Genomic DNA, 18,917 nt, shown 5'->3' with positions numbered 1-18,917 from the left:
CCTAAACCTGTTATTTTTTTAATACTTGCTAAATTTTTAGATAAAGAACCATACTTTGAAGAAGATACATCTGAGTATGTCATGATTTTGATATAAATGGTCGTGTTGTTGGACAGAATATGCGTTCAAGACATCCGGGAAAAAAAAGCTTCCATCAGCCCTTGGTTTGAAGAGGGAAATTAGGTAAAACATTTAACAGTTAAATGTTGATTCTTTTAAGTACTGAAGCTTTAAAATACTCTAAAGATAATTGGAAACGTATATAGATTTAAGTTACAGTCAATAACTTTACTGGATACTACAGGCACTAAAACGGTGTTTAAAATTCCGGACTGGTGGAAGGCCCGTGAAGGCATCAGTGTGCGGAAGGAAGGGAGCGCGGCGCCATATTTAATACATGCTAGCACTAGCAGCGTTCTCTCCCAAAGTTTAAGGTTGTCACGGAAAACCAAAACAAGCCCCAACAGTCATCGAAAATGAACGTCATAGACCATGTTCGGGATATGGCTGCGGCCGGCCTCCACTCCAATGTCCGGATAATGAGCAGTTTGTTGCTGACGATGAGTAATAACAACCCGTAAGTGACCGCGGGAGCGGGCTCCGTCTATTTCACGACGTTTCCACTCCAGTGTTTTTAATGTCACCACTCCGCTGTCGTGACACCACAAAGCTATTTGATCGGCAAGAACTGACATTTAATTCTTCACAAAGGTTTAGTCCAAATAATCAGCCTGGGATTAGAGTGGTTAATGTATTATTGACAAGAAGCTGCTCATGTCACAGTTGTTTCCCAAGACATAGCCATGTGCAAACTCTCATCCACTGTTACTGTCGTTCAGGACCATTTATCTGCTGTTATTTCTTATATTTCCCTCCCTTTTACATTCTTGATGTTGTTTGTAGTTCACACCTGCGCTGTTAAAGTAACTGCTTTGGTCTAATGTAGACTTAACAGGAGATGGGGATCAAATCACGTGTGTTTGTTTATATAGAAGAAATGGTTTATTCTACTGTTGTCATTACGTTTAAACTTGTTATCAAGGTTTTCCTTGTTGCTCAGTCCCGCCATTTACGTTTTGGCTGGTAGCAGTTAAATTAATGTCTTTATATTGAATGCACAACAGAGACAAGTCTTTTCCGTTTTTATCCTGTTTTTAATTTTAAGAATAGAATAGAATACTTTATTGTCAATGTACCTGGGTACAGTGCGATTGAAAGCAGCATCACCTTTCCAGTGCAAGACAAATAAGAACAATAGTGCAAACAATAAGAATATAAGAAATATAAAAAAGGTTAAGGTGCATTTGAATAGTGAAGACCTGAGATTCTATTTACAGATGATAGTGTATAGTTACACATGTAGTGGAATATTGCACAGATAGTCCGGGAGAAGTATTGCACGGTAAAAAACACTGTCGACACTTTGCATTGACACTTTATACTTTATATTTTTACTTATACCACTACAGTCACTTTGCTGTAGATTTTTTCTGTAGATTTTTTCTGACATTCGTATATTTATATATTTTTTTGTACATAAGGAGACATGCCTTGTTCATTTTTATTCTACTTTATTTCTTGTTCTATTTGAGATTTTCAACGTCTTGCTGCTCAGTTGTCCTGCAATTGCCCCTCGGGGATGAATAAAGTTTTCTGATTCTGAATCTGAAAACAATAACGAAGACATTCACATTTTATTCAGAGCGGTTATGGCTTTGGGAAAAAGATGTTTTTAAGTCTGTTAGTTTTGGACCTGATGACTCTGTAGCATCTTCCTGAAGCAGGTCAAACGGGTCAGAGCCAGGGTGGGAGCTGTCTTGTATGATTTTTTGTGGCTTAAATTTATTCAGTTCATTTCAATTTTATTTATATAGCATTAGCATCTATTACAACAGAAGTTGTCACTAGGCGCTTTCCAGAGACCCAGAACATAAACCCCCGAGCAATTATTACATAAACAATGGCAGGTAAAAAAACTCCTAGTGGGAGAAAAACCTTAAGCCAAACAGTGGCAAGAAAAACTTCCCTTTAGGAGGGAAGAAACCTTGAGCAGGACCTGGATCATAACGGGGACTCTCCTGCCAAAGGCCACCCGGGTAGAGCAGGAAAAGAGAAAACAGACAGAAAGAATGAAGAACAGAGAGAGGAGGGGCATAGATAGAGGGGAGAAGGAGAGCGATGAGCTGGGATACACTCGGACAGACACCGTAACCCTGTACAGGACGAAGCAGGTACACGAAATGGATGGATTGATTACTCTAATCCAGCCATTAGCCCTAAAAACTTACTCAATACACCTTTTTCAAGAAAAAAACTCCCCTTAAGGAGGGAAGAAACCTTGAGCAGGACCTGGATCATAACGGGGACCCTCCTGCTGAAGACCAGCTGGGCAGAGCAAGAAAAGAGAACAGACAGAGAGAATGAAGAACGAAGGGGGGGGCATGTAAGCCAGGGGCTCAGCATTTACTGTATGTGTTTGTCTTTGCTTCCAGGGAGCTGTTCACACCAGCCCAGAAGTACCAGTTGCTGGTTTACCATGCTGATGCCATTTTTCATGATAAGGAATATCGTAATGCTGCCTGTAAATATAGTATGGCACTGCAGCAGAAGAAGGTGCTCAGCAAAACGTCGAAAGTTCGTTCTTCCACCGGCGGAGCGGCATCAAACTTACAGGCACAGGTGCGTGACTTTTAATTACTGCCTCACATTCACATTAAGACCAGACTGACATATTTCTTACAGAATGCTAAATGTTTGAATTAGTGATGTGTGCAACCCCCCCCCAAAAAAAAATTGGCACACTACTCAACATATAAATGACTACAGTGGTTTCACAATAGTCATAGGGGCATACTACCATTTGATAAAACTATTGCCTAATTTTGAATTATATGGTAGTAACACGCGTCAAAAAAAGTTGGGAGATGGAATAACAAAAGGCTCAAAGTAAGATGTTCTAAAAAGAAACGGTTGGCCTAACACCTTGAAAATTATTAAATTAACTTGCAACAAGTCAGTGACATGAGGGCATATACAAACAGAGGCAGCATCTCTCAGAAGTAAAGAAGCACAGATTTCGCATTCTGTGAAAAACGTCTCCAATTAGTGAATACATTTTGTTATATAGTTGCAGAGACTGAATATCTTATTATTTCAGAAAATGGGATTATGAACACTACTAGAATTAACTAATTACACAGTTACCATGGCCTCCACAAATATAGTTTACTTCCCCATCAAACAGAGAAGTAGGTCTATGTGAACATCATCGAGAAATATCATTGTCTTCTCGAAACCAACACGCATTCAAAATGTGGTAAGGTGGAAAACTGTCCTTGGCTGAGCCAAAGCAGAACTTTAAATTCACTTTGATAACTCCGGATTTCATTTCCCAGCTTTTTATTTTTTATTTTCAATGTTACGCAGTGGAGTTGGACAATTGTAACGTAACACCGGATTTTGTATTTCAGAGTTTGCCCTCAGAAATAGAGGTGAAATACAAGATAGCTGAATGCTACACCATTCTGAAACTGGATAAAGATGCCATTGCTGTGCTTGATGGGATTCCATCCAGACAAAGGACTCCAAAGGTAGACAGCAACTACTCTTCGTGCCGTCTTTTCAATGCAGGTCTTTCAGTTTGCGGTGTAGCCAGGTATGCATGTCATGAGAAAGGTGTACTAAAAGGAGCATATGTGACTTGATATAGAAGAAGAAACAATATACGTTAGAGAGGATTAACTCAAAAGTTTTAATCATAACATTAAAGTGGTCATTATTTTAATGGTTTTTAACATTAAAGTTCTCTGTCTAGAGATATCAAATACCAAGCCTGTTCAGTTTAATGTTAATTATCTGTATTGAATAAACAGTTTTGTTGTTTTGTTCAGACAAGAAGTTGATTTATTGGCTGATTTATAATCGCCTTCACTATCAGTGAAGGCGATTATCCCTCTCCACCACAAAAGAAAGGAAGTTGCCATCGGCTACTGACTAAGAACATCTAGTAGATGAAGAGGCGGGTGAATCTGCAGGCCGTCCTGTGCTGGTGAACATATGACACTGCCCCTTTTGTATTACTGGTGGACCCCAGTGTGTTTCCACCAACTTTTTAAAGAGGGAGAAGAACGATTGACTTTAATTCTTGTCTTACACAGTCATATATTTAATTTGTTAGCTATGAAATACCGAGAATATGCCGTACACTATACACCGCTTAATTTGATCATTTGATTGGAGGTGGAGAGTTTCTTTGGTGTGTGGAGCAGCTCTGGCATGCGTGCTGCACATTGGCGTGTACAGGCACACACAGCTTCTGCTCTCATGTGGATTTTAAAGTTGTGGAGCAAGTATTGGTTTGCATGCTTAAACATGTGCATTGTGTTTTTTGTTTGCCAAAAAGCTTTTTTCTTTTCGATTTAATTGTAAATGATCAATGATCTTTGTATTTTTTTTCCTGCTAAAACCTGCTTGCCTCACCTTTGCTCTGACTCTTAAGGTGATGAATCAGATTTAATAACTTATTTCCTACTAGTGTAAGAGTGCAGACTTTTCTATATGTCACATAAAGCAACAAGACCAGCCAAGCCAATTACGACTTGCAATACCACCCATATTTGGCTTTCAGTGTGATGACGTCAATTAATGCAAAGTTGTTGGGACTCAACACTTGTGTAACATGTAGAAAAGCAATATTTTTCATTGCTCCCTTGTGTGACTGCTATAAATGCATAAAATAATGCCATGGTTGACTAAAATAAATAGGTACAAAACTTTTTTGTATGAAGCTTGCTTTACCCTGCCATATGTGAAGAAATTTGAAAGGTTAGCAGCAGTCTGGACAAGCAGCTCTTTTTCTCCATCAGCAGTCTGACAGTTCACAGAGATTAGCAGAAAACTGAGCAAACTGAAATGCAAGTAAAAAATGCATCTGATTATCAACCCCTTTCCACAAGCAGACATATCATTTTTCTTTTTGTTATAGCATAAAGTCGGTCAATTTTTCAGGGGAATTTGAAATTATGGACGACCAAAACTGACATAATTAAAAATAAAAGCAGGAATATATATGTATATATATATATATATTTAGTTTTTCCTTATACACTGTATGTGCATTTTTACGAAGACATGTGTATATTTTGTTTTTCCTTTTCCTTATATATACATTTCTTGTTTTTACATTCCCTCGCCTCCTCTTTTTACTGTACCATATGCATTTCTGCCTCATTATGCAAATGATGAGGAAGGCCCTTCTTGGTGCAGTTCCTCTGCTATTGGTCAATGAATGGGAAAGAGCAGGATCGGGCCAAAATTAAGACTATTTTGCAGACTTGAGACTAAATATAATACTAAATAATGTCAAAATGTATAGTTATATACACTAGCTGCTTGTTTGTTTTATAATGTCTCTTTGACTACCCCTACACCACATAACATTAATAGATCATTTTAGAAATTCACCCATTAGACAATATTCAGTCTTCAGTGAGGGCTGGTTGGGTCAACAAAAAGGTAGTGAGAGCAGCATTATACACACACTCCAACGAATGTGAGGGGTATGTTTATCCAAGTATGTCACTCCCGGTTGCACAATAGTCTTAATTTTGACCAATAGGAGAGGAGCTGGACCGAGAAGGAGAGTCTTCTTATTCTTATTGATAATAATGATATGCATCATTAATCAGGTGTTGGTTGCTATTATTATTATTATGATGATTTATTTATTTTTTAATCTGGACTGGCTGTTGGAAAACAACAATACTGGTCAATCATTAGTTCAGACATCAGATGGGTTTCTAGGTGGAAATGGAGGTAAAAAAAATATTGATAAAATAATTTCTTGCCTTAGATCAACATGATGCTGGCTAACCTGTACAGGAAAGCTGGTCAGGAGCGTTCTGCTGTGACGAGCTACAAAGAAGTGCTCAGACAGTGCCCCCTGGCCTTGGACGCAATAATTGGTAAGTATTTCTAAAGACACTGAAATCAACATTTAACCTCCAAGCATTCACACAATGGGTCATTATGCAATTAATAGTTTATTCAAACAAGACATGACTGTTTTCAGCTGATTGTTGTGCTTAAGCCAGCTCTCTCTAGCATAGTGCTGCCTGACTGGACTTTGTTTAGCCTGCACAAACTAATGTTGCAGCACTCTTGGTTCTGAAGCAGCATTGTTGGAGCCAATGGGGTTATCCTTTTGTCCAGTATGACCATTGTTTACTGGAAATTGAAATATTCTTCCTGGAGCAGTCTTGCCTAGTGGTGGTGATGGTGTACTTCAGTGTTCCTTCACTAAAGTCCTCAGAACCCAGTTCTGTTCCCGATTTACACGTTACCCTGCTCCACACCTGATTCAAACAGATGGGTCACCATAAGCTTGTCATCAAGGTCTCCATAAGTCTGTTATTTTATTGTCTTATGACACATCTAAACTTTGTGGGTTTTGGGTTTCTCTGCAATGATATTACTTGTATTTTCCTTTTTTCTGGATGTTTTTTAACCACTAACCGGCGACAGTATGTGGGTGCGAGCATAGACATATATACGTAGACGCCCCATCGAGCGCTGCTGCGATACGTCAACGTCGCCGCCATATTGGATGTGGCAAGACTGCGCTGTAAACTAATACAAGTAAATTGACCTATTTTCATAAAGCCCCTTTCCCCAAAGAAATGTAAGTTTTACGTCTCATTTATTCATTCACACACGCACTAATATACTTGGAAAACAGCACCAAATATAATATATTTAATTTTCTCAGATGGCAAAAATAAGAACTTTATTGATCCCACATAGGAGTAATTCATGTTATATCAGCTATAGAGAACAAGGTAGTGCCGAAAAACAATATATATCCCCCCCCTCACAAAAATAAGAAAAATAGAGAAACATATTTTCTCATCAACAAAACAAATTTCAAATAACAAAATAACATATTTGAACCATTTTTCAGACAATAAAATAACTGAAAAAATCTGAAAAATGGTTCAAATATGTTATTTTGTTACTTGAAAAATTTAAAATATGTTTATGTAAAATATGCTTTGTTGATGAGAAAATATGTTTCTCTATTTTTCTTATTTTTGTGAGGGGGATATATATATACATTGTTTTTCGGCACTACCTTGTTCTCTATAGCTGATATAACATGAATTACTCCTATGTGGGATCAATAAAGTTCTTATTTTTTCCATCTGAGAAAATTAAATATATTTGGTGCCTAACTGTTTTCCAAGTATATTAGTGCATATGTGAATGAATAAATGAGACGTAAAACGTACATTTCTTTGTAGAAAGGCGCTTTATGAAAATAAGTCAATTTACTTGTATTGGTTTAGAGCGCAGTTTTGCCACATCCAATATGGCGGCGACGTTGGCGACGGCGTATCGCAGCAAGAACACTCGATGCGGCTTCTATGAGTGCGAGGACCATAAAAACAATGCTGTCTCAGCTGGCTTCTTGATCTATGTATGTATACATTCATACCACCATTGTGGAGACATTAATGTTCCCACAATCCAGCAGGGAAACACATAATATGTGCTGGATTGTGTGTTTGTGCGTTACAAAGCACCTGTTACAAGGTTTTCTAATGTACTGCTTCTTAATGAAACCAATACAATTACTCATCTTTTTTTTTGTTAATATGTGATAAATGTGTTTAACAAAATCCAAACTGTGTACAACTGACTTTAAATTGTTCAGACCACCACAACCTCTATTCTGTTCAACTCTCTTGTTTTATTCAAGATGGCTTTTAAAAGTGTATCTGATTTCTTTTCTTCCAGGCCTTCTCTCTCTGTCTGTTAAAGGAGCAGAAGTGGCATCCATGACTATGGATGTGATCCAGACCATTCCCAACTTAGACTGGCTCTCTGTTTGGATCAAAGCTTATGCCTTCATACATGCAGGGGACAATCAAAGAGCCATCAACACTATTTGGTACCACTGGTTTTTATTCAAAAACTGATTCATAATATGAAAGACTGCTGATTTGAATACACCCCCCACCTACATCTACCAAAATAAAACAGACAATTCTCTTTCAGCTCACTGGAGAAGAAATCTCTTCTTCGAGACAACGTGGACCTTTTGGTGAGCCTGGCAGATGTCTATTTCAGGGCAGGTGACACTAAAAATGCTATTCTGAAATTTGAACAAGCCCAGATGTTGGACCCATATCTCATCAAAGGTGAGTCAGCCTCTGATGATTCACAACTTTATTGTTATTGTACATGTTGTACAATGAAATCAAGCAGCTGGAGTGGTATTACCACACATAGAAGTAGTAAAAATAACTGAGTTAAACACTTTGACATATTTGTTCAAATACATGTTCTGTACTTCATGACACTTTGGTCTCCATATCTTCACTATTTGTAATGTTGTGAGCTCATTATCTTCACATTATTATTATTATTATTATTATTATTATTATTATTATTATTATTTATTCACACCCCCATCCCCCAAAAAGGAAGAAAATGCAAACAAGATTAATACCTTTTTGCACTTTCAGGAATGGATGTTTATGGCTACCTGATGGCCCGTGAAGGACACTTGGAGGATGTGGAAGTCCTTGGAGGGCGATTATTTAATATATCTGACCAGCATGCTGAACCTTGGGTGATCTCTGGGTGAGTCTGCATGGACTTCCTTTGCAGACTGCTCAAATCAGTGAGAAGGCTGAAAAAAAGAATAATTATCAGTACTGTGGATGTATTGTTTTATAATGTTGTATAATTCTACTCTAGTCACTCGAGTGCAAACCTGTTTCTCTGAAAGTGCAATAACCTTCTCCCTCTAAATACCTCACTGGTATTTTGCACATGTGTATATATTATCCGTTTTTTCGGTTTAGTATTTCTTTTATACATTGCTCATTTTTTTATATTGCTCTTTTTTTAATTATTTAGCTATTTATTGGTTATTTCTTTTTCTTTTTTTAGGATATACTTTTTTTTTATACCTTTTCATTCTTTTGTGTGTATTTTGTAAAAATTGTTGAGCGTGTGTGTGTGTTTGCTGCTGCACAATTGAATTTCTCCTCTGGGGGATCAATAAAGTTTATTCTATTCTATTCTAATTCATTAAATCTGCTTTGTTGTTTTTTTTCTGTTCCCCAGTTGTCACAGCTTTTACAGCAAGCGATACTCCAGGGCCCTCTACCTCGGGGCCAAGGCCATCCAGCTGAACAGCAACAGTGTCCAGGCGCTGCTGCTGAAGGGGGCAGCCCTGAGGAACATGGGTCGGGTTCAGGAAGCCATCATCCATTTCAGAGAGGCCATGCGATTGGCCCCTTGTCGGCTCGACTGTTACGAAGGCATGTTTTATTTCTCTTAAAGCAGGTTTGGTTGTTTTTATATCTGTGAGTTCCTTGGTGTGCTTGTAGTAACGTCAGTGTCAATAACTTCAGGTCTGATTGACTGTTACCTGGCATCCAATGGGATTAGAGAAGCTATGGGGATGGCAAACAACATCTATAAGACTCTGGGGTCCAATGCACAGACTCTCACCATCCTCGCCACGGTGTGTCTGGAAGACCCTGTGACTCAAGAGAAAGCCAAAACCCTTCTGGACAAAGCCCTGGCCCAGCGACCTGACTACACCAAAGCTGTGGTCAAAAAGGCTGAACTGCTCAGTATGTACAACCAACTATATACTATATATACTATACAGGACTGTCTCAGAAAATTAGTTTCCTCTATTCTCTGTAATGCAAAAATGTCATACATTCTGGATTCATTCTTACAGCTTAAGAAAACTTAAATATCCTATCTAAAAAAAAATGGAATATTCTGGGAATCTTAATCTTAAACTGTAAACCATAATCAGCAATATTAAAATAATAAAAGGCTTGCAATATTTCAGTTGATTTGTAATGAGTCCAGAATGTATGCCAGATAATCTTAAACAAAGTAAAAACATCATACAGTTTAAAACGGACCATGATTGGTAAATACCAACAAGATTGAAGGATAAGATGCAAGAGAGAGAATTATGGAATTATGCAGGTAATATTTACTGATCTTTTTGTCCTTGTTTTAATCGGGACTATTTATTATTTATTTTTCTTTTTTTCTTTTCTTACTGGTTCTTTGTTACGTATATATATATATATATATATATATATATATATATATATATATATATATATATATATATTTTTTTTTTTGTGTGTGTTTTGTGTTTGCTTCTTTTTTGGGTGGAAATGCTTGAAAGCATTTGTTTTAGAAAGTGTAAATAATAATAATGTGAAGGTTAAAGGGCTCAGAGCTTCAGCCTATTCTTTTTTTGATCCAAATGATTACACGATATGCTATGAATGAGTGTACCATATTGAGCACATGATCGAAATAAATAAATATGACATTTTTGTTTTTTTAATTGCATTACAGAAAATAAAGAACTTTATCACAATATTCTAATTTTCTGAGACAGTCCTGTATACTATATATACACCAACTTTGAATACTGCACGGAGAAGGAGTGTGTACAAATGGGATTTTTTTTTTTTTAAATGAAGGTCGGGAACAGAAATACGAAGAGGGGATTGCTCTCCTGCGGAACGCCCTCGCCAATCAAAGTGACTGTGTCCTGCACAGAATGCTGGGAGACTTCTTGGTAGCTGTAAATGATTACCAAGAAGCAATGGACCAGTACAGCATAGCATTAAGGTACGCAGAGAGTAGTCTTCATATAGGTTCTTGAACATGCTTTCTTAAAAACTCACTCTATGCTTTTCTTTTTTTGTAAGCCTGGACCCTAATGATCAGAAGTCTTTGGAAGGCATGCAGAAGATGGAGAAGGAGGAGAGCCCCACAGACGCCACGGTGGAGCTGGATGGCGATGACATGGAGGGCAGCGGAGAGGACGGGGATCTGGAGGGCAGCGACAGTGAAGCCGCTCAATGGGCCGACCAGGAACAGTGGTTTGGTATGCAGTGACCCAGGATCACTGAGGAACGTTCAGTCAGTGCCACCCTCAGACACCAGAAGCCTTCGACCGTTGTGTTAACCAAGCAGGGACAGTTGGGCCCTGGACGCTCCACCACCCCTCTCTCCTCACGTCAGCCCATAACGCCCACTGACCTTCGTAGTCTCGAGGCAGCGGGGATGCGCCATTGAAGGCTGATATTTGCACCTTTGGATGAACTAATATTCAAATTTGGTGCAGCTACAAGACAACTTGGGTGTTGCGGATAATCGTAGGAACCTGAATGAAAGCTTTTCAAATTGATTCTACCAACTTTTCTCAGCTTCATTGTGAGGTTACATCAGGTTTAATTGTATACACAGCACCCCAGAAAGTGGACACTTAATCCTAAAGGAAAACATACACACACATTTAAATTCTATTTTTATTTTGGTGAGAAAATGTAGATGACAATTTTTAGTTTTGTCCCCTTCCAATATATATATATAAAAATCAATGTTAAACTGAAGTCTGCACTGCAAAGAGAAATGACACACAGATGACACTTTATTTTCCTACATTTCGAGCAATGTAGGCAAGTAAGAAGTAAGGTTTTGAAAATTTGGACCTCAACTGTGGTAAAAGAATAATCTGAATCGGATCTAAAAGTCTATAATTACATGTACAGGATTCAAAGGTGTGTGTGTGAGTGTGTGAGAGACAGTTCAAAAAGCAAATTTGTTACAACTCTGTCAAGAGTTCAGCCAACTCTTCACAAGGTTTCTTAAACTTGGTCATGAGAGTTGTGTACATACTTGCTGTGTGTTGTTCATACTGTACAAAAACCTCATTAAGTTGTAAAGTTCTACTTAAGAATCCTAAAAAATGTTTATAGTTTTTTTTTTTTGTGTTTATTTTTACATATTTGAACATGTGTGTAATAAAATTGTAAAGGATTCTCACAGGGCTTGCCTGTGGTCCAGATTGTCTTGAATATAGATGGAGGTTGGATTTTCTTTTTCTCTTTTCTGATTACAATCTCAGCCCAAGCCTTTGACTGTCACATACAGCAACACCATCTCTGGTCCTGTCTGTCCTTGGACGCTTTTTGGATGTAGATAGTGTTTTATTTAGTGAAGCAGAAACTTGATTTTTTTTGTCTCCAGCTTGCACTTCTGGGAAGTTAGAATGGTTACAATATCACAAGACAAAGCAGCAATGATATGATTTTATCTGGTAATAACATCTTTAGATGTGCCATTCTGCAACTGGATGTTTTGCTGCTAGACGGTATCAAATGTTTTGAGTGTGTATTCTTTTTACATTAGATGGCAGACATCCAAAACAGTAAAAATAAACATCAATGACATCTAAAGAAGCTGAGGAAACTATGTATGACAGTTTTATTTACCTGAAACAGTTCATGTGTTACATTTTACAATCATCTGAAAATACAGTACAGCAGTTTGGCAAAAGAAAAAAAAGCCTGTGGAGGGATCTCCTGTCGATCTTATTGTAAAATAAACCTCACTGCACGTCCGCCTTCCCAGATATGTCAACTCTTCTCCAAATATATAGCACATTTCAGTGCAAATGTTTTTTTTTTTCTTTTTTAAATATTCCATTAAAGTATTTCCTTAGGAAAAATGAGCTGTTTTTGAGCTTATTAACATTTGTCCTACCTTATGAATGCCTATTCTACACATTTACCACTACAGTAGTTAATTGGAGAAGTCTGGTAAAGCAGATGCCTGACTGGTCGGACATGCAGCATGAAGTAATGTACATACATCACTATCATCTTAGTCTACAAAGATGCCATGAGAATAGTTTAATCTAAGGCTCTTCATGCAGGAGGAAGGAAGGACTGATAAAGTACTGGCTGGTTTCCATCAGACACTGATTTGTGGCCTTTCTACTATGAAGTATGAACATAACGAGCCCCTGTCATCATATCACATCATAGCATGCAACTCTTGTAAGATGTGCTGCCCAAAACACACATGCACACCACAAAAGAAAACCCAGAGTTTCTGCAAGAAATTTTGAGGAGAGGTGGGCTTACTTGGCCTTTGCTGTAAGGAAGAAAAAAAGAGAAACAAATCAATGAGAACATAGAGCTACATTAATTTAAAATAATTAAAAATGAAGCAATAAAAGGCCATGCTATGGTCAAGCAGCAGATAAAAACAAAAAGACAAATGTAACTCAAGTCACCATGGCCTGTAAAACTGTGGGCACCTGAATGTCAGACTGCCAGTCTACAATCAAGAAGAACAAGCTCACATTTCTAGTCACTGACAACTGGCACTTGGTGGCATTGAAGGCATTTCAAAACAGAATCTCAAAACAGGACAATTCACTCATCTTCTGTACCATAATTTCTTTCTTTTAAAACTACTACATAAAAAATAAGCAGTTGCTGCAGGGCTGTAAAGTTGTGTGCAACCACATGAAATGTTAGCGCGCTGGTGACTGGCATGCCGTTCAAGGTATACTCACTCTGCAGGTAAACATGTGGAATGCATGAGAAAAAACAGCAGTTAGCTTTTAAACAAAAACCAAAAAAAAAAAAAAAAAAACCAACCCCAAAACACTCAAAGCCCTCACTGGCCTGGCATCGTAGACGTACACATGCAGAAGGAGAAGTCCATGCATAAGTAAACTAGAGTAAATGTATGGAGCATTTTGAACTACACATAGGTTCTAGTTTCTGTGCTATATACAGATTTACAAACTCTTAATGAACATTTGTCTCAACCTTTCAGAGTCTTGTTTATGTTGTGCTCAGTTGATAAGGCTAACAGCTTCTCGGTGGTTCTTTCTTTTTTTTTTTTTTTTTACATATTCAAGTACAGTATGTGCACATTTTACATACATTACAAAGACTACTGTATTTAAAGCCAACCTGTAGCAGTACTTCTTCTGACCACAAGGGGTGCGTAAAGAGCGGCTGTGTTGTGTTGACTGCTGAAGGTGATGCAGGGTGGGGTCGGGGTGGTGGGGGTGCACCGTGTTGCGTTTTACAAGATATGTTGCTCCCATCCGGTCAGAACTGATATTGCTACATGAAGTGGCTTTCAGATGTAAATATAAGAATAAAACTAAGACTGAATCTTATGAAAATTAAACTTAAAAAAGAAAAATCAAGGGGAAAAAAAGAAGAGAAAACAATGTATCAAAAACTGCTCTGAATCAAAGTGGTAACACACCATTGTCCTCCCTCCTCTTAAATAATAAAAGAAACTACTGATAAAAAAAGAGTTTTATCTTAACTGTAAAACAAATTGGCGCTTACCTCAACACTTCTAATGATAATCTGTAAAACTGATCAGACTAATTAGTACTTATGGTCTTATTAACAGCATTGAGGTAGCTGTTCTCTGCCTAATGCAGAAAATAACTGTTAATGAAGAAGATACATGGAGTACAAAATAATAATAATAATAATAGTAATAATAATTACAAAAACAATCTAAGAGATTTGTGCCAGGGCAAATCATTCAAGTCTTTGCCCTCAAATTAGTATTATACTCTTCGGTCATCAGAAATGTTATCTTCTTTACACTGAGCATTCTCATCCCCAAAACCCCTCCCCAAAGTTACAAAATATTAATTTCATAAAATATTGTAAATTCTCTGTACAGTTCAATACACACCTCCAACACCATGGGCTTTTCTGATGGTCCACAATAGGGGTCAAAGAGGAATTAAGGGTGATGATAAATTAACACATTTAGATGTAACATTAATTAAAATTGTTAAATGTGACCAAACCCCTCCCCCAAAACAAACAAAAAAAAAAGAAATATATTAAATACATCAGATCTGACCTGGTTCAGAGCTGATGTTAACAGTGAGTTACTCAGGGTTAATGCAATTGTTGGATATGTGTGTTAAAAGTCCACTTCACACTGGTGCACAGGGAGGGTCGTGTTCTGGAGTCAGTCAGGGCCACAACATGGCGGTCATGTTAGTGTCGGTGCTGTAGATCCACAGCACCAGGGGCAGGGAGACGGCCACGAACGGCCAGGAGATGCCCTCAGTGCATGCAGACAGGGAGCAGCCTTTGCTGGTCGGCTTCTCCAGCTGATTACCGAAATCAGAGTAGTTCCTGGCCATAAACTTTAGCAGCTCGTCCAGCAGGATGACAGGCAGCGAGATCTTCAGCACCATCATCCACTGGGTGGTGTCCAGAGGGGTGATCTGGAAGATGACCTGGGAGGGAAAAAGCCACCATCCATCATCTGAGCTCATGAGTACTTTTTTATTTCTATTTTGGGGAGCATACTTCAGTGTGCGTACCAGCACTTTAAAAGCCAACTATTTACTTTGTATTGGGTTGTTTTTGAACTTTTAAAGGTATTGTGACATGAAAAACACATTTTTCTTGATTTTTTGTGTTTTGTTGGGTGTCTTGACATCAATTACACGCAAAAAACAACGAACTTTTAACATTCAGTGTATTGTGTGCTTTCTGGGATTTTCCGCATAACTGTGCAAAAACGGCGCACCTGGTTTGGTGGCGGGCCGTGACGTCAGGGCCCGCTAAATCACCGCCCCCTCCACCCAGCTCCCTGCCTCCTCTCCAGCGCACCATAAAGGCTGATTTATGGTTCCGCGTTACACTGACGCAGACCCTACGGCGTAGGGTTACGCGGCGACGCGCTACGTACGCTGAAAAAGAGCCTCTTCTGTTCTAATCACCGGAGGAAAACTGCTAAGAAGACCCGCGGCCACTGCTTGCATGCCTTTATTTTTACGATTGTTTGCTGTGGACTGTCTGCTTCGCCCTGCTCCTTTTCCGTGCATGCTTCGCCTGTCGCTCCCGGCTAACTCTCCGACGCCGCTGTGAGCGTATTGCTCGCGGGGAGCTGCGGTCCCGGTCCTCTGGTCCCGGTTGGACTTGATCCCCGGGCTGTAGTCGCCCTGTCTGGGCTGTGTGTCGGTGTTTGTGGTTTGGTGTGCGCGCGTGTGTGTGTGAAGACGGCAGAAGTGTGTAGCGGTTGGTTGGAGGAGGTTTGGAGGAGGAGCGGCGCAATGATTGACAGGAAAGGGGAAAAAGGACCCGTTTTTCACGGCGCAAAAAAACACTTTAATAAAAAGCCAGGAATGGAGTACTAGAGTGAAGTTTTTCTTGTTACACTCTTTTAGACACATTTGAGGGATGTTGGCCAAGACTTTTAATAGTGTTAAAAGCATGTTAAAAATGATGTCACAATACCTTTAAGCAAATTTACGTTTATTATTTCTGCAACTTCTGTCGTTATTTTAAACTTATTGTAAAAACATATCGTATGTATCCTACAAGAAAAGCCAATATTTCAATTACAATTTTAGTAAAAGATCTACATCTACACTAAACTGTTGTTGTTTTTGTTTTCCTGTATACATTTCCAGTCATTTCAAACATTATTTTACCATAAAGAGCTGAAAGTCTGTTTAGGTGAAAAAATTAAACTAACTCAGATAAATTCTAACTGGATATCATATCAATCTTTAATTCTCCACTATCATTATTGTGTTTTTGTGTCACTGATTTGACCAATGCATTACAAAAACCTCAAAGTACATCTAAACAGCACATGTGAATCCCATTTATTTTATTTTTAAACATCCTTTGTTTTATTGTTTTGTTTTATGCTCGGGGTTCATGTTCTGGGTCTCTGGAAATCCCCTAGAGACAACTTGTATTGTAAAAGACGCTATATAAATAAAATTGATTTCAACTGAATTTATTCAGTTTATTTATTCAGTTTATTCAGGCGCCCCCTCCGTATTAGTAATAAAAGCATGTGACCACAAGATGGCGCACAGCCCCTCTTAGAGGCCAAGCATTGACCTCAGCCTGCTGGGCATACACTGTGCGATATTTTAAATCGTTTGATTCAGCCCCATCTCACACTGCACGACTAGATAGCTGAGTTCAAAAGTTCACAGCCCACGATTTATGGTCTCATACTGTACTACCCGATGCTCGGATGCGACCCGTCTGCTCACACTATACGATCATAATCCTCACGCCGGACTTCTGTGTACTGGAACTGCGAGGCCGGTTTTGGGGCAGGGCTGTGCCCACCCCTACGCCGTAGGCTCTGCGTTGGTGTAGCGCGGAACCATAAATCAGGCTTTAGTAATTTGTGCCATTCTGTGTGGCGATAAATGAAAAAAGATTAGACAACGCCGTGATTGGACAAGGATGGGCAGACGTGGGAAATTCTGTCTTTTTTTTCTGCTATTAAAACATGATTTGTAATGTGAATTTGCAACACTTTAAACTACAAATAATAGTTTTTGACATTACATCAGAGATTGCGCATGCTCTCTGCGAAAGGATGAGGCCAATCGGGTCGTAGCCCGACCAGGATTTCAAACACATTTGATTTTTTTTGCGAGCACACGATTTGTGATCGGGAGCTCGTCGTGAGGTGTTAATCTCTCGTCGTTACCCCACGTATACTGCACGAGGCACGACCAACGATTGGGTCGAAAATCCGACCCGATCCAAAACATTTTCGCACGACTGGAAAATCGAGCCGACAATCGCACAGTGTTATGACCGGCTTAAGAGGTGATGAGGAGTTACAGTCATCAATTCACCTCACACTAAGGTGTCCGCTATCGCTGGCAACGATGAACCAATCAGAGAACAGGACTTCAAACGATGCTAACCTCCTCCACTTTTTATTTGTGGATTTGTATATATGTATATTTGTTTTATCATGCGCCTTAAAACCCGGTGCATGAATGGAAATAGACCACTTCATTGATATTGTGCTTTATAATGTCCTCAAAATAATTTTTTGCATCACTCTGACTGAAAACGTAGTTTTAAAATGTTACAAACATCTAACGTTGTGTAAACACACTGACTGGATAAACTGGCTTTACAAAACTCACAGGTAGAGGTTCCACATAGAGGATAAGGAAGTGCAGAGACATGGAGAGGCAGATGGCTCCGAGCAGCCAGATGTTCTCCCAGGGAGGCATCCGCAGCAGGGACTGGTTCTCTGACAGACTGCAACAGAGGACAGAGTCCAAATGCTGACCACGTTTCACAGGTTATGTTTTAATGATCCTTTTCACTAGAATCACTTCTTTAAAAACATAGAAGGTTATTGACCTGTTCAGCGCGTTGCACATCTCAATTGTGACGAGCACGGAAAGGGCCATGGTCATCGGGTAGGGCGACTCAAACACGTGGCAGTCCAAGCCATCGAAATCTGGGTTGTCCGGGGCACACTGGAGGAAATGGCTCTGCGAGGAGAAAGACGGAGGAATGAGGGGATGAAAATAACTGCGAGAAGCTGGAGCATGCGTTCTGAGGCAGGCAGACGTACCAGCTGGTACAAGGTGATCTGTGGTCCGTCCTCAGAGACGGTGAACCACCAGGCAGCGGCTCCCACGGTGGCAGCCCCCACATAACCTGCAAGCATAGAGACCGAAACATTGTTCAAATATAGTAACTCTGTGAGAGAAAGAGGGAAAAGCTTTTTTCCAGTCTTTGATTATGGGACTCCTTAACAATTGATTTAAAGGATTGTAAAAATATTCACCAGTTCAAGAAATTGTATAAAGACAACATAATCAGACAATATGAATTTAATGGGTAAAATATCTTTTGTTGCTTTTTTGTTTTTGGTGTTGTTGGTGAGTTATTGTGTATGTTTTCTTATTTTTTGTTTTGTTTTTTTTTTTTCATTTTTTTTTTTTTGGTATTATATAACCAGTGACTGTTGAACAGACGGACGGACCATCTTCATATGTATTGTTTTATTTTTTTTGAGAAAGGGGCTTGTAATATAAGGCTTTCTTCTTCTAGCCCCTTTTCGATCATGGAATGGAACATGTATGTGAACTACCATTTCCATGATACGGAATAAATAAAATTGAAATTGTTTATTTGGAAGGGACAGATACAGAAAACATAGACAGACATAAATGGCTATCTGATGCCTGAATCATAGTGTTTATAGCGAATGCTAATTTGCAACAG

General features: G+C 38.9%; 2 protein-coding genes across 4 annotated transcripts in view; one reads left to right on the top strand and one right to left on the bottom strand.

The window, feature by feature from the left end:
- Positions 1-374: 374 nt before the first annotated feature.
- On the top strand, positions 375-12,571 carry anapc7 (anaphase promoting complex subunit 7). Its single transcript, XM_061730469.1, has 11 exons — positions 375-577; positions 2,493-2,679; positions 3,471-3,590; positions 5,852-5,963; positions 7,795-7,948; positions 8,056-8,198; positions 8,526-8,643; positions 9,133-9,329; positions 9,423-9,647; positions 10,533-10,683; positions 10,764-12,571. The coding sequence occupies exons 1-11, from the start codon at positions 477-479 to the stop codon at positions 10,951-10,953; spliced, it is 1,698 nt and encodes a 565-aa protein (XP_061586453.1). The 5' UTR covers positions 375-476; the 3' UTR covers positions 10,954-12,571.
- The window catches only part of LOC133451429 (sarcoplasmic/endoplasmic reticulum calcium ATPase 2-like), a 29,747-nt gene continuing 23,137 nt past the window's right edge, over positions 12,308-18,917 (bottom strand). For 2 of the 3 annotated variants that reach the window (XM_061730466.1, XM_061730467.1), the window contains 4 exons: positions 18,262-18,347; positions 18,045-18,178; positions 17,822-17,939; positions 13,478-15,139 (listed from right to left, as the gene is read on the bottom strand). In XM_061730466.1, the coding sequence (XP_061586450.1) occupies positions 14,870-15,139; positions 17,822-17,939; positions 18,045-18,178; positions 18,262-18,347 (608 nt within the window). In that variant the 3' untranslated portion in view covers positions 13,478-14,869. Of the gene's footprint in view, positions 12,997-13,477; positions 15,140-17,821; positions 17,940-18,044; positions 18,179-18,261; positions 18,348-18,917 lie in introns of those variants that run through there. The other variant, XM_061730468.1, reaches the window with a different exon arrangement.

The sequence above is a fragment of the Cololabis saira genome, chromosome 9, assembly GCF_033807715.1.
Source record: "Cololabis saira isolate AMF1-May2022 chromosome 9, fColSai1.1, whole genome shotgun sequence".
NCBI classification, from domain to species: Eukaryota; Metazoa; Chordata; class Actinopteri; order Beloniformes; family Belonidae; genus Cololabis; species Cololabis saira.
Note: the sequence above shows the minus strand (reverse complement) of the source record. Positions and strands in the feature narration are given on the sequence as shown.